This window comes from Microtus oregoni, unplaced genomic scaffold, assembly GCF_018167655.1.
Source record: "Microtus oregoni isolate MIOR12 unplaced genomic scaffold, Mior012 000057F_ref0000458, whole genome shotgun sequence".
Lineage (NCBI taxonomy): Eukaryota > Metazoa > Chordata > Mammalia > Rodentia > Cricetidae > Microtus > Microtus oregoni.
In genome coordinates this window covers 4617468-4633367 of record NW_024543833.1, presented here as the reverse complement: position 1 = coordinate 4633367, position 15900 = coordinate 4617468, and the positions used below count along the sequence as shown (strand labels likewise).

The 15900-nt window shown below is 36.1% G+C and overlaps 1 protein-coding gene across 1 annotated transcript in view; it reads right to left on the bottom strand.

Annotated features, from left to right (window-relative positions):
- The window catches only part of Dcc (DCC netrin 1 receptor), a 1005453-nt gene that overhangs the window by 527424 nt on the left and 462129 nt on the right, over positions 1–15900 (bottom strand). Inside the window, exons 4-5 of the mRNA XM_041639231.1 lie at positions 2159–2309; positions 644–780 (exon numbers count right to left, since the gene is read on the bottom strand). Of these exons, the coding sequence (XP_041495165.1) occupies positions 644–780; positions 2159–2309 (288 nt within the window). The remainder of the gene's footprint in view (positions 1–643; positions 781–2158; positions 2310–15900) is intronic.

The window sequence follows — 15900 nt, the reverse complement described above, 5'->3', positions numbered from 1 at the left end:
ATTCATTTGTCTGAGCTGGCACCACAGATCATTATTCTTAATTTTCAATAAGTAGTAGGTGTTCCTGCCTTCCTGAAGGACATAAATCCATCCATGTTCCTTAAACTCTTTAAATTGCATTCTTGCTATGGAAAGTTTTTCTTAAGCATATTGGATTTTAGTTGTTTACTTTCAACACAACACCTACAGTTATTCCATATTAATAAATCAATCTTCTCAGCAAACTGAATTTAATGTCAGAGACATTATTTCAAGTATCATCAGCTTTTCCACTCATGAACACTTTTATATAATTTCTACAATTTTTTCATCATTTATTTTCTGTGTATATGATATTTTTAGAAGTCTTCATTGTTATTCAACACATCTGCTCATTAACACTTTGGGGAACGTTTCAGTACATCAGTAAAATAATTAAAGCAAGAAGTAATATATGTGACTTTTAATCAATAAGCAAATATTCAAACACTGCATTTAACCCTTGTGCAATTAATCAAAGCCTAGCAAGAGCATGCACAGAATACTGGAACCTTTCAATTTCACACTAATAAATACGGGAAGCAATCAGTGACAAGCACTTAAAATGTTATAGCGGTATATTTTGAAGGGTAGAATGTAAACTAATCTCCAATCATTGACTTACCCAAAACTGTGAGCTCTGCAGAGGCACTAATATTCTCATTCTTATATGTGACAACACAAGTATAGGTTCCACTGTCATCATCTGTCACATTAGAGATGAGCAAATTGCTTCCACCCAACAATGAATACTTTTTAGACCTGTAAGACAGAGGCCACATGCAAGGAGATGGTCAGTTAACATATTTGAGCATTAGGCAAGACCTCAGAAGTACTCATGTATTTAACGAATGCTCACATTGTAGAGCTAAACTGATAAAATCCCTATGTCATCAAAGTAAACTTCCATCGGGAAGCTCTGTGTATTAATTCAAGGATTAACTAAATTAAATGTAATACCAATGCATTACAGTTACAGAATAAATGTAATAATATATAGAACAGTAAGAAATTTCTATTCTAAAACTAATAAAAAAAGAAATTTCAAATAATCTAGTACGATTCTTTCATTTTAAGTCACAGGGCCTCAAAGTGAAAAAAAAAATGGTTCTCCAGGGTGGAAATCAATGTCTCCTACTCTGACATGTAAGTTTTTATTTAAAAAGTCACACTCTAACTGAACCAAGAGCACCTGCCTGTATCAACGTGAGCAGTCGTCAGATTTCCTGTATGCCTTCATGACCTCAGAAAACATTGTGAAGGCATCCTACATCTTATTGTTGCCTAAATACTTACTTAAATTGGACAAAATTTAAACAATAATTTATGATCTATGCACGTATCTCATCACAGAAATTAAACATGTTAAAAGGAGTATACCAGTCATTCTAATCAATGAACTTAATTTCTTAAGTGGGATCCATTTAATCAAGGTGGTTCTGACTAAGTATTCCAATTAACTATCAACTTGATTTCTAACTCTCACTTATTATTAATCTTGGGCTAATCCAATTTGAGCCATGCTCTCCAGCATTATGTTATATTTATATAAATATAAGATAATTTATAAAATCTTATCCCATAAGTCATTTGAATAAAAACAGACACATTAGGAACTAAAATATCTATGCAGATCTTAAGACAGTAACACATTAAACTGAAGAAATGCTTTCTTTTCTGTCTTCACTATTATTGAAATATAATTGACAATGAGATATTGTTTATATCTATCGTATGCCATGTGGTTATTTTATATATGGAATGTGAAATATGTGCATATGCATATAATATGAAATGATTTCCACAAGTTAGGGAACGTGTGTATATGTGCGCATGCATGAGTATACATGTGGTCATGCATTGTGTTATGAACATAGAAGATCTACCATCTCAGGAACGTTCCTGTGATGACATCATCTGAATGTTCTTGCTTTTCTAGATGCTCATTTAGTTTCCCTTCAGAGCTAAAGCCATAAGCTTTTACTTCTTTCCTTATCATATATTCCCAATAATTAAATATCATGCCAAAGATTTTGAAAACAAATCTAATTATTTTGAGAAAACAGGAATGTTTGGTGCCTATCAGAAAGTAAAAGGCAATAGTACATAGTTCTCTAGGGTCCAGGTGTGTTTGTAATACCTCAGTTGGATAACCTCCTCGCCCCGTAACCAGGTGAAACTTGGCGGAGGGTAGCCAGAAACACAACACTCCAGGACAGCATCTTTTCCTTCAATGGCTACTACGTTGGACGGTCTTTGCAGAAAATATAGCTGTCTATGCAGCCCTGGATCTATGGAAAGAAAACACAGGGTCATATATCACACGAAAAAATTGCAGCTGGAATCGTATGTGTAATTGGTATGATGTAAGATAATGAAGAATAAAGCTAGAAAAGTAAAAGAATGCCAAGAAAATTTGAGGATAAAGTTCTAAAAGAGTTTCTCTACTCCAAGAATGTAGAATCCTGGTATTAGAATATTCTTAGCTGCTAAGAAATCAAAACATAAGGTAAGCGACATAAGGTAGACGTTATGGATCCTTATTAGGCTCCAGGCTATGTCTTCATGGGTGAAAGAAACAATATTATCTGTAACTTGTCTACATGTTAGCGTCAAAAATGTTAATGGTTCACTTGGTCTGCAACAACCTTGATTCTCCTTTCTTCTGCTTTCTAAAAATCACTTTTATGTACTGAAAAGTAAGATAAACATGTTGGAATGGTTTTAGACAGCCTAGGAACAGTGTATAAAAATATATAATTTTGAGTGAATATTTGCTGTTTCCAAGCAGAAATTACACTTGCTTAAGTGTTTTTTGTTTGTTTTTTAAAAATAAATCAGGCTATGGTGTAGCTTTGTTTTCATTGTAAAATCTTTCTAAAGAGTGAGCTTGTCCCATTGCTAAGAACGTGCGTGAATGAGGAAATCAACCTCCATCCAGTTCATCTCTCACAGTACGTCGTGTGTATATGTGTCATCCATTTTTACTAGCACGGATAAACTTATAAACTTCATTCTTATCTACACTTTAGTTCTCCTCACATGAAGCAAGCAGAAATTCAGAGCCTAAGCATAGGCTTAACAGTCAAGAAGTCCTCTTGAGACCGATGAGCGCCCCTTCTTTTCATTCTGTGATTTCCAGGAACCATGCCTGGAGAGCAATCAATCAAAACAATTGCCTTATCGTCTGGCCTAACCTGCTCATCAATGTCCACCTCAATTGATTTATTAAAGATATATTTCTAAGTTTCTTCATTCCCATAAAATCTACATCACTCTAGGAAAGGTTAATCAAGGGTGTGACTTAATGAAATATGTAGAATTAACTTGTCAGTAATACTGTTTTCTCAAAAGTAAAATCTGAATGTAAAGAAAGTGAGGTGATGGTGTCTTATATCCAGGAGGGAGGTGAACAGAGAGTCACTAAATGACATTAGCTGCCACCAGGCCATAGTGCAGGCTGCTGCTGATCTCAAAGGCAATCATTTGACAAGGACCTGGAATGTATTTGAACACATTATTGACCTAGCCAGATTCAACCTCACACTGAGTATGGGTCAGAGAAGAAAAACAAATTACTGGGATAATAATTTTCATCTTAAATATTCTGTGTATAGAAATTTAATTCTATATATAGAAATTTTCTCAGTCTTCCTACACCTGTCTCTGGTAGTTTCAACAAGATTAATAAATCATCTTCACAATAAAAAGATTCAAAACATTTTTCCAGGTGTGTTAATTGTTATTAAACCAGGGCTGTTGAAAAATGCCTCAAAACTGTTAGAATACAAAGAATTGCATATCCCATTTCTCCTCTCAAAAGTGACTTTTCATATAAACAAACATGGTTCATAAGATAATACTGCCTAAGGAAATTATTTTCTGAAACGGTAAATCCCCACATGGAGCATTGTATGTAGATGTGCTTACAAAGGCAGATGATTCATGCAGACACAACCCCTCACCACCTGTTTCCAGGAATACCGTTCCTATACATGCTATACAAGACTGCTAAGACTCACCCAGGGGCGGTCTGCTTGTTTTCATTTGCTACCTAAAGGAAATTTTACCTGGTCTGTTGTACAGGTAAATTATTTACCAACCAAGAAATAAATATGGCAACTCAAATTATTGTGTGTTATTTTATTAGATAGCACAACCACAACATAAAATAAAACAGGGGTAGTTCCTCAGTGTCCGGTCCCCATCTTTTGCCACCATCTTCCCTGTTATGAACATGTTACATTAGTGTACATTGTTGTTACCAAGGTTAAGACAGTTATTAAATTATTCTCATAGTTTAAACTAGGGCTAATTATTTTATATAGGCTTGTATAAATTCAATTCATATCCATCATTAGAGTATGCCGTTTCTTTACTTATTCATCTTTTCTCTATTAGCCCTACTTTAAATCTTAAGTGATAACTAATCATTTCCCTACTTACACTGTTGAACATTTACGAAAATTGAAATTATTTGCATTTTCTCTGTGTTAAGGTTTTACCTGAGTAACATGACAGATTATAGGTTAAGTAGTATTATTCATATTAATAGTTATCAATCATATTATATAGTACCTTTTTAAACTGTGCTTTTTAAATTCAGTATTATATCCTTAATATTTCTTCATTTTGTGCCTGCTAACTGACCCTTGTTGTTTGATAGTATGTAATTGTATCAGCATGCCCAACTTTTGTAGTTCTCCGGTTGAAGAATAATTTAGTTTCTCTCAGTGTTTGAAGTCTAGGAACAAATCTTCTACTAATATATATAGATTCTAAGTACTGTTAATTAGATTTGGTATATGACCATTCACTCATATACACAATGCATACTGATCACACTCCTGCCCCACTCCTTCCCCCTTAGTATCCCTATGCAACTCCCTATGTCCCCAAAACTCTACTTCTCATGTTTTGTTTGGTGACCCACTGAGTTTAACTAGGCCTATCCAAGTTGGCTTGGCACTACCCACTGGAGCTGGTCAATTTAGCCTTAGTCCACAACTGGAGACAATAAAATCTCACTCCCAGAAGCCAGCAGCAGCCAGTAGTTCAGTAGTAAAGGCCATGACTGGTTATTTACAGGGTCTGACTAGTATCTTATCAGTGCATATAGCTGCAGTTATGAACTCATAATAACAATGATCACATCAAGCCTAGACGATGGCATTTCATTGTGCTTTACCCTATCATCTGGCTCTTAAATGCTTTCTGCTTCTCTTCTGCAATGTTCTCAGAGGCTGAAAGGTATAAATGTCTTATTTAGAGATGAGTCCAGTGACTCAGAACAGAATTTCTAAATTGTGTGATAAAACTATGTTTATCTTTGGAGAAAAGTTCCAGATTTCTTCCAAAGTGATAGTATAGCTTTCCACTCTCAGAAAAATAGAGGTGTTTCTGTCAGGTACTGGCATATTGTATATTCTGTCATGGTAATGGGTGTGGGTGGTTTACCAGCTATATCAAACAGCAGTTCTTTAGTAGAGATACAGAGGACCTTTCTCTTATGCTGTTATACTCATTGTGTGCTTTCTTTGGAGAACTGTTTGCTACAGTCTTTTGGCTTATTTTGATTGGCTTGGTGGTAGTGTTTGACTATTGCTTTAAAAAATGTTCATTATATATATATAGTAAAAGATAGGCCCTTTTACTAATGTGAGTTATGAAAATATGCTTCTAAGACATGGCCTTTTTGTTTGTTCTTTTAACATTGCCTTCTCATAGAGTAGGAATTCTGAATTTTAAAATACCTATCATATTTTTCCTTTCATTTTTTAAATATGTGATATCTGAAAATCCATGATCATATCCAAACCCACCATCTGGACTTCCTATGGTATGTTCTACAAACGTTAAAATTTTATATTTTACATTTAGGCTAATGATCTATTTTGAGCTCATTGTTTTCCAATTGTTCCAACTCCCCTCCATGAGAAGATTTTTTCATTTTTTTTAATTTGTTCCATTGTCAAGGATCTACTCTGTAGAATCTGTGAGTTATTTTCTGTTCTCCTGTTCATAACCCTGTTTTCTGTAGGTTCCTACTGTCTACCTACTGAAAAGAAACAAAAGACTTGAAGCCAGATACTGACATCTGCCTGCTTACTTCTTCTGTGTTGTGCTTACAATGTAGCCTCTTCCCAGCACAAGTTGAGAGCGTATTTGTTAACTTCCAGAAAACAGTTGGTGGGATGTAGGTCTTTTTTTTTTTTTCAATGTACCTGTAGTTTGACATCATGGGGTTCGTATAGTCACCAAAGAATCTTCTAAACCTCTTTCAACATGCAATATACCCCTCTTTAACCCATTCTGTTCTGACCTATTTGGGTACTATCAGAACCCTTGCAGCTTCACAAATATTGGGGTTTGTAACCCTGGGTATATTTATGAAACACTACTAATGTTTACTATAAAAATGCAATTTCAATTCTCAAAATATATCTCTCTGTATTTCATCTAATGAATTTAAATTTTAAGGACATTCCTCCAAATTCTGATAGACATTTTCTCAAACAGTGAGTACTTGGTATGTTCTTCAAATCTTCATCAGATTAAATGTCAGCAAAAAAATACTTGGAGCTCCTCCCAGCAGAAATGAATGACTCTTTCACAGCGCTATATTCTGAAGTGACCCTGTGTTTTGCTTTGAACAAAAGACTGTGGAGTAGTTGCTCTGTATGGGTTCGAGAACTAAAAACTCATAAAGACTTTCCTTCTGTCATTGCCCTCGGCGTCTACCTGGAGAGCAACAGAAACCATGGATGGCGATGGAGGTCCAGTTGACCATCCCAAACCCAACTGCCAGACTATGAAGACGACAATCATAAGTGAGCCTCCCAAAACAGGAACTGTTGCAAGACCCATATGGGAGCACTGGACTGAGCTCCCAAGGTCCAAATGAGGAGCAGAAGGAGGGAGAACATGAGCAAGGAAATCAGGACCAAAAGGAGGGAGAACATGAGCAAGGAAGTCAGGACCGCGAGGGGTGCACCCACCCACTGTGACAGTGGGGCTGATCTATTGGGAGCTCACCAAGGCCAGCTGGACTGGGACTGAATAAGCATGGGATAAAAACCAGACTCTCTGAACATGGCAGACAATGAAGGCTGATGAGAAGCCAAGGACAATGGCACTAGGTTTCGATCGTACTTCAGGAACTGGCTTTGTGGGAGCCTAGTCTGTTTGGATGCTCACCTTCCTGGACCTGGATGGAGGGGGAGGACCTTTGACTACCCACAGGGCAGGGAATCTGGACTGCCCTTCAGACTAGAGAGGGAGGGGGAATGGAGTGGGGGGAAGGGGAGAGGAGTGGGGAGTAGGGGGAGGGGGAGAGGAGTGGGAGGAGGAGGAGGGAAATGGGAGGCGGGGAGGAGGCAGAAATTGTTTCAACAAAAATAAATAAATAAAAATAAAAAATTTTACAGAATATTCTAAAAAAAAGAGAGAGTCAATAAATCTTCCCCTGTTTTAAGAGATTACATTTTCTTAGTTATTCTACAATAGAACAACAACTAAAACATACACATAACAGTTAAAGCACGACAACCCATCTAAACAATTCAAAATACTCACTGGCCATTGTGGTTATTGTCTTTGTTTGATTTGGGGATTTCATAATGTTAAGATGATCTGGCTATTGATAGAGACAATACTCAAATTCATTATCTCCCCCTCCTTTTTCTTAGAAGCTTTAAAGTAAAGATTTTAAAGAATCATTGGTAAAACCATATCTGCATTTTAAAATTAGCAGAATAAAGACGATTGTGGAGGTTAGCTGTGTGTGTTAGACCTGCGGGGGGTTTGCATTTTCACCTTTAAATTTTTTTCATATTTTCTAAAGGTTTTTAAAATGGCATGTAGTATTTTTAGAGTGAAGAGTTATTTTAAACTCCACTGTGGCAAGGTGTATAGAACTTTCACAAAGAGAAAGAAAAACATCCTAAAAGTTAATGACTAAAACACCAGGCAAATATTTAAAAGCAAATAAAATCCTCCCTCTTAGCTCTATAGTAGTTTAATGGAAAAACTAAAAATTTAGATTATAACTTTTGTTGTTTAAATTGACTTTAATTAAAAAGAGGATGGAATTAGAAATTAATGATAAATATCACTTGTGTTCTAGCTGTATAAGCAGTAACTATTCAAATCCCTGTGGAGTTATACAGGTAATACAACATGTGAAATATTTTAATAACACACCTTCTTTACTGTAATGGGGTTTGATATGGAAATCCCCTCTGTATGCTGTGATTAACACTGATTAATAAAGAAACTGCTTTGGGCCTATAGTAGAGCTATAGGGGAAGAGAGCTAGCTGGGCAAAACTGAAGTGAATGCTGGGAGAAAGAAAGCAGAGTCAAAGGAACACCATGGAGCTGCCAGAGAAGAAAGATGCAAGCCGTCAGATGGAACCTTGCTTGTAGGCTACAAACCTCATGGTAAAATATAAAATAAAGGAAATGGTTAATTTAATATGTAAAAGCTTGCTAGGAATGTGCTAGAGTCATTGGCCAAGCAGTGTTTTAAATAATATAGTTTCTGTGTGATTATTTTGGGAGTCTAGGCAGCCTGGAACAAACAAGCAGCCTCCTACAACAGGGGGTGAATTATTGTCATGTCCAGATCACAGGGACCCCCCAAAAGACCACAGAGAAACTAAATTCTGTACGTAAAAGCAAAGAACCTTTATTTTAAGCTCAATCTTGGTCTCTCTGTCTGTCTAACGAAGCAGTGAAAGCAGAGAGCCCTGAGCCCAGTTGGGGTTGGGTTTTTTATCCTAGTAGTGGTAGAGGCTAGGGGATTTCTAAGGTTCAGGAGCCCTGATTGGCTGAAATCTATCTAGGGATGCCTTGGTGTGTGTTGAGCTAAAGAACATTTGATGATCCAATATACAGAAATGGAGGGACTGGGTGTGGCTTGTCTCTTAAAGAGACAGAACAGATCACTACATCTACAATGGTTGGAACCTTAGGTATCTTCCCCTTGCATGCTGGTTGGTCCATTTCTCATGGTGCCTGCGTGGTCTCAAATTGTGCTCTTCCTAGAGTCAGGTGTTGCCTTAGGATAAACTGAAATTCAGGCCTGCTTTCTGGATGGTCTTTATTAAACCTGTCATGGCAGTAGTGTAGCCAACCTGCCGTTTGGGTCCCACAGTCAAGTCTGTTAAATTCAATTCCTAGTTAATAGGAATCTGCTGCTGTTGATGTAATAAAACAATGAAACATAATTAATAAACCCGGGCTTATTCTGAGCAAAGCATTCCTGAGTAGACCCAGGGGAAGTTGAGGAGACCAGGAGGGGAACCAAGAGGTGGGGCTTTTAAAGCCCTCAGGGGTGGAGCCAATGATGGTAGGCTTTCTGGGGGGGGGGGGAGTCCAGATTGAGACAACTCTACGGAAAGAAGCTTGGGGTGGAGCTCCCACTTGAACATTCCAGACTCTTTGGGTATATGAATGCCAGGAACTGGAGTGAAGCCTTTACTCAAACAATGTCAATATAAGTTTTTTAAGTGATATCTTATAAATCGGATAAGAGGACATATTGTCATTTATTAAACTGTACATACACTTCAGAGAGTTTTAGAGGTTTAAAATCTTTTAAAATAAAATTTGGAAAGAGTGTAAGTGTGATTACGAGATACCAAAATGGGCAATTGTTCTGCATTAAAACTAATAAAAATTTTTCCTTAAAAATGTTCATATCAATAACTACAAAGAAACTTTCTGTAATATAAAACTCATGAATAAGTATGTACAAAATTGCATGACTTGTGATTCTAAATCGATTGTAATGATCATAATCTGCTTCAATTAAAACCCAGTTTAGGTTTTGCTGTTGAAAGAAAAATGCTAATGTTGCCATGGTTCTGCTTCTTTTTTGTTGGTGTTGTTCATTCTTTTTTTAAAACCTGTTTTTCTGCCATCAGAGTGGCAGAATAGTGAAGTCTCCTTAGAATCTAAGCGAGTGGTGAGTAAACATGAAAGCAGAAGATTATCACAGGGTGATTCATACACATCGTTTTCCCCAGGACTACAGTGATGCCTTGGAGCACTGAAAGACCTCATTGTAATTTATTGCCTTTGCCTATTGGGCCCACATTATCTATTTCTTTCACTCCTTTTTAAATGGAAATCTTGGCCTACTTTAGCTTCATGCTTCTCTGAATTGGAGGGGGCTATTCTAAAGTCATTAAAAAGGGAATTGCGTGATGTGGTCAAGCCAGAATCTGAAACTGTTGGCTACTACTGAGGACTCCAAAGAATTCTCCTCAGGTAGCTGAACCTTACAAAATGGGCATTTCAAGACACAATACAGGAGCAGGAGTAGGAGGAACAGGGTTGGTATGGAAAATGGATAAAAAAATTTTACAAATAAGTGTAGCATGATTTCCTAACAAAAATGGTACAGTAGTAGTTTTTATACTATTATAAATATTTGAATGAATAGCTTGATTAAAAATAACTTGCTTCTTAGCTGAACCATAGTGGTGCACGACTTTTATCCCAGCACTCGGCAGAGGCGGGCAGATCTCAGTGAGTTTGTGGTCAGCTGGTTGAATAACAAAAAACAAAAAACAAAACTTGGTTTTTAAGATGAATTTTTTCATTTATACAGTTCTCATAGGTATTTTTGTTGCATTGCATGTAAATAGTTCAGTTTCAAATAGGTATGTAGCTGTCAAAGGCACATTTTGAAACTTTCAGATGACTATAGAACTATCATTTAACACTATACCAAATCCTAGCAACCAGTTTCTTGACTGTTAGATGTGATGTGAAATCTAACATGATATCAATAAATATTTGGTACTGTCTTATATTAAATAAAATTCACTGGCTCATCTTGTACTTGAGTGAATCATTTATTGATATATGATTTTGTCACACCAGTCAACACACAATGCCATACTATTTGGAATAGTATGCTATTTTAGACAGGACTTCCAACTGTTGACATGTATCATTATAGAAAAAATATTCATTTGTTACTATTACCAGCAATCCCATCAAAAATGACTAATAATGTAGGAAAAGTGTTAAGCTACCTCACTGCAGCTTGATAGACCATGGCTTGCTGATATCCCTGATACATCTGCCTGTATCTAAAGAGAAACAGTGGAGAAGAAGTGGATGCAGTGGGAGTTGGGAGGATAACTGGGAAGGAGGAGGAAAGAGGGGAAGCTTAGTTTATGATATAAAACCAAGAAATTTTTTAAAGTTTTTTTTTAAAAGTCTAATCATAACTATTCAGGAAGAATCTATTTTGAGTGCTATTGCTTGATCCTCTAGAATCAGATACTATGACCCAATGCTTATGATTAATATACTCAGATACAAAGCCCAACATCTATCACCATTGTTCACTGATACAATAGCTAGACAAAAGGTTTATTGGTGCAATTGGAGAAGAGGTAGTTTTGAGTGGCAATTTCTGAAACAAACAGTACTGTTGGGCAATGCCATGGTCAAAATGGGTGTGAGCCTCAGCACGAGCAAGATTTCACTCTTCTCTCCCTTCTCACTCTTGGGATAGATTTTTCCCAATAGGCCAAGTCTTTGCTGTAGGAGTCCTTCACAGGTAAGCTTGCCTTAGTGGCACAAACCCATAATCCCAGCACTCAGGGAGACAGAGACAGGTGGATCTCTTTGAGTTTGAGGTCAGGCTGGTCTACAGCGTGAGAAACCCTGTCTTAATATCCTCACAGCAAATGACTAGTTTGACCATGTAAGTTACCTGACTGCAGCTGATATTTAGAGCCAAAGGAAACTCTATTGTAATTCTCTACATCACAGAACATGGTGCTGAGGATTCTGGATAGTTGGTTGTGTGTATTTACCCTGTGATGATAGCCTCCCCTCAATGGGACCATTTTCCGGAACTATTATTTAAGAACCTTACCATTAAAGTCTTGTGCTGATTCTGAAGAATAACTGAGGCATGGGAAAATTAAATTATGGTTTGTTGGAATCTTTGTCAGCAAGAAAAAAAAATCACCAGTTTTCTCAGCTTAGTAACTGTCACTCTTTAAATAACTAGTAATAGTTTTAATTCCCATGCTTTCTGAATGTACAACCTCCTTTCCCCATTGTAAACTCTTTGGTGTGCTTTATTACAATCATACCTGGTTGGATTGGATTATCACACACTTTTCAACTGGAAAAGAAGGACTCGGTCAGCTACTATAGGTTGATTCTTCTCGTTTCTGCTCAGACACAAGAGGTATAAATTCACTGAATTTCTCACGGTGCCCTGTATGGGAATTCTCAGCTTCAGGTTAAACTGCCATTTACCTGCTGACTGCTCTGCCTTTGTCCTTCCAGCTAGGCTTCCACAGCTCTGCATGTCTCAAACAGCATCAGGTTTATGCTATAATAGCTCAGAGTGAAATTTTCCCTGGCATTCCTCCCAATTCATCCTTTAGAATTTTGGATTTTTGTTTGCTTGTTTGTTTTGTTTGGTTTTCTTTAAACCAAGCTAATCTCAACAGATCTCAAAACTCATAATGTATTTCATTAAAAACTTTTTTAAAAAAATTCATCATGCTGTGAACTAGGAACTTTGAACACAGGAAAGCAAAGAGCTGTTTTCTCAAAAGCTGTTCTTCACTCTGAGATTCTATCATTTTCTTGCCTTATTTACACTAATTTGGTACTAAAAATGGCATTTTCTCTGTAAATATTCCTACATCTGTTCAAATTTCCTCTTTCTTTTTCCATGAACGCACACTTACTGCTATTTGTGGTTAGATTTGGAAGAAAGGGGAACATCTATTCTTGTCAGTACCGTATGGCTAAGTCCCTTCTGTCCCTCGAAAATTTTGGTTCGATGATTACTGAAGCAGGTCTGAAGGCAGTGATTTTTCATTTTTAGAACAGTTTAATTTTTTTCAGATGACTTTAGAACGCAAGGAAACAAATGTTGCCATCATGATGTGTCAAAGTCAATTTAGAGAATCAAACATCTTCATAATTTATACACACATATGAAGAAGCATTTGAAACTTTACAGAAAAGTGGTGATTTCTTTATTCTAATATTTGTTTTAGGTAAATAAAACAATCTCGATTATTTTCTGTTTATGCTTCATTGAGTCAAGAAAGGCATAACCATACATTAAGACCGAATATACTTCTACTTTTCTTTAGAAAGAAATTAGTGTTAAACAAAGGCAGTGGAAAAAGCATGTTTCCTGGAGATTTCAGGGTTTTTTTTTTTCTGACACTTGTGTACTGATAAACTATAGTTTTCTTTTCCACACATACTCAGAGAAGGCTTCTTGTTCACATCTGAGTCGAAAAAGATGGCCTGGTCCTCTGTTCCATCCGCACAGAGTTAGGACCCTCTCATTTGTAGTTAAGACAAAACTGAACACATGTTCACTTCATTTTGTTTGGGAGAACACAGGACTCTTTCTTTTCAAGAAATACCCAGTTCTCCATTTGGAGGTCCACCACAAGACTACTATTATTGCTTTCATCTTTTGGAATAGAGTAAATTTTCAGAGACTAGACCCCGAGAGAATATAAAATAATCAATATCTAACATAACTCAAGGTCACGGGGAACGTAGGAAACCAAATGGATTTGATGATGGGATAATCATTGTGACATGAGAGTAATTGGAAAATTGAATTGTAAAATAGTTACCCTAGTATTTTCCTTTTCAAGTCAGAATCATGGACCTCTTAATTCACCCTATTTGTAGTAAGAGACAGATTCAAAGTCAGCGGATGTTCCTTTATCTGTAGTAATTAAATTTATTGCTAACATATTAAATATTGTTTCACTTTAAATGATTTTTAAATTAATTTTTTAGGTTTACTTATTTTTTGAATGTTTTGTGTGCATGTATGTATATGCACACACACATTTCAGGTACAAAGGGTTTTGGATACTGGAGCTGCGGATGGTTAAGAACTGGAACTACAGGTGGTTGTAAAGCAAAGATGTGGGTGCTGGGAAATGAACCTGGCCCTCTATGAGAGTAATAAGTGCTCTTAGCCACTGAGCCATTGTGCTAACCCCCAGAAGGACTTTGATAACCCCATTGAGACAGTGTCTATCTTGGTAGTATCACATCCAGTAAGATGTGCCCTTACCTCCTGTAACTAATTCTAATAATATAACATGATTGCCCTTTCATTCCTTAACCAGATCAGCCTAGTTTCCCAGAGATGGTAGTTTCTATGTGGTAGTGAGCCACGTATTCATCATGGATCTTGGCCAAATGTATACAACAAAAGGCATTGGGGCATTTTTTTTTCTAGGGATTTTTGTTGTAATATAAATGGACAAAAGTATTTTTATTAACTTAAAAATAGAAAAAAAATGCATGTTTTCTGACTTTTTCATCAATAATTATTGCCCAATTGCAGTAGCCATGCACTTTTCAAAGACGGGAATTTCTATGGCAAATTGAAACTCTTAAATCCACAAAATGCAGGGCTGGGGCTGACCTAGAATAACAAATGGTATCCTTGGAACTGAAGACATCTGCAAAGTCAGATCACATCCTACTTCTATTTGGGATAGAGTGAGACAAAGGACATTAGTGTTGGATAAATTGCTACTAAATTTTGAAGATCCAATACTAGCAAGCGTAGTTTACTTTCCATTCCCACATAAGCCATGGTAGCTGACATCGTACAAAAGAAGAAATGAGAATGATAGAGAACTCTGGGTTGAAATCAGAGTTTGAGATGCTTGAGCAAAAATCTTTCATGTATTTGTAGCTCAGATAGAGAAAAGAAAGGGAGAAACCTGAACAAATTACTGACATATAATTGCCAGGAGGCTTGTATACTCATAATAAAAATAAGATAATAATCAGGAAAATAATCTTTACATGGGAATCAAATTATTTAGTATCAAGGAAGCTTCCAAAATTCAAAAATAATTCCATTTCTGCAGAGGTCTGCAAAATGAATTTGGCCTGTCCAATGTAATCTTTACAATCATCCTACAAAATATATCCTAGCTCTGTCTTCATTCCACAAGATAATGCTTTAAATTAAGTAATTTGTCTGAAATTGTGCAACTAGGAAGTGTAAAACCAAAACCTGTACTGAGTTTGGTCTTAAAATCCATGCCCTTAATCATTTCTCATGGTAATATATTGGGAAACTAACTCAATCTGAGCAAAATCTAGAAAAATAGATTGTGGCAGTCCGTGTTCAGACCCTTTTATGTGGTCCAGATAAATCACAGTGTGTAGAAAATCTGCACTATATGAAGCCTAATACAAAGTGCTCACATAATTCATTCTTTTTAAAATACCTTTATGAAAGGAACACAGGTAATAATTTTGTTCAATTTAAATCTTCAAAAGGCCACATGTGTTCTGCTTATAGCCTGTCGTCAGAAACAGTACATTCAAAAGTAGATGGATGGAAAAATCCTTTAATTCACATAACATGAAATATGAAAGAAAATTATCTAGTGGTATATTAATGATGCTTATTATTTACTTCTTTGTTTCTGTTTTTCTGGGTTCTACTTACATCATTATCCATTCTTAAAAACTTGCCAAAATATTCAATCATAAGAAAACGTAACACATATTAAATGCCTAGACATGAGATTCAATAATCTCAGTATGTTGCTTTAACTTTATATTTCATATTTGATGTCTTCTCATATCATACTTTACAAAGTATTCCTCTTATAATCTAGAAGTTCTCACCAAGGCTTTCCAAATATTCATCTAGGAATGTCTAGTTAACTCATCTGAATCTGGGTGTATTCACATTAATGTCCCCTTTTCTGCTTTATCTTAGTTGTTTTATGAATTGACAACCTAGCATGATGATAAATGAACAAATCATTTTAATGTATTGTTCACCATTCCTTACAGACAATTACACAAATTATTTTATTAAGAT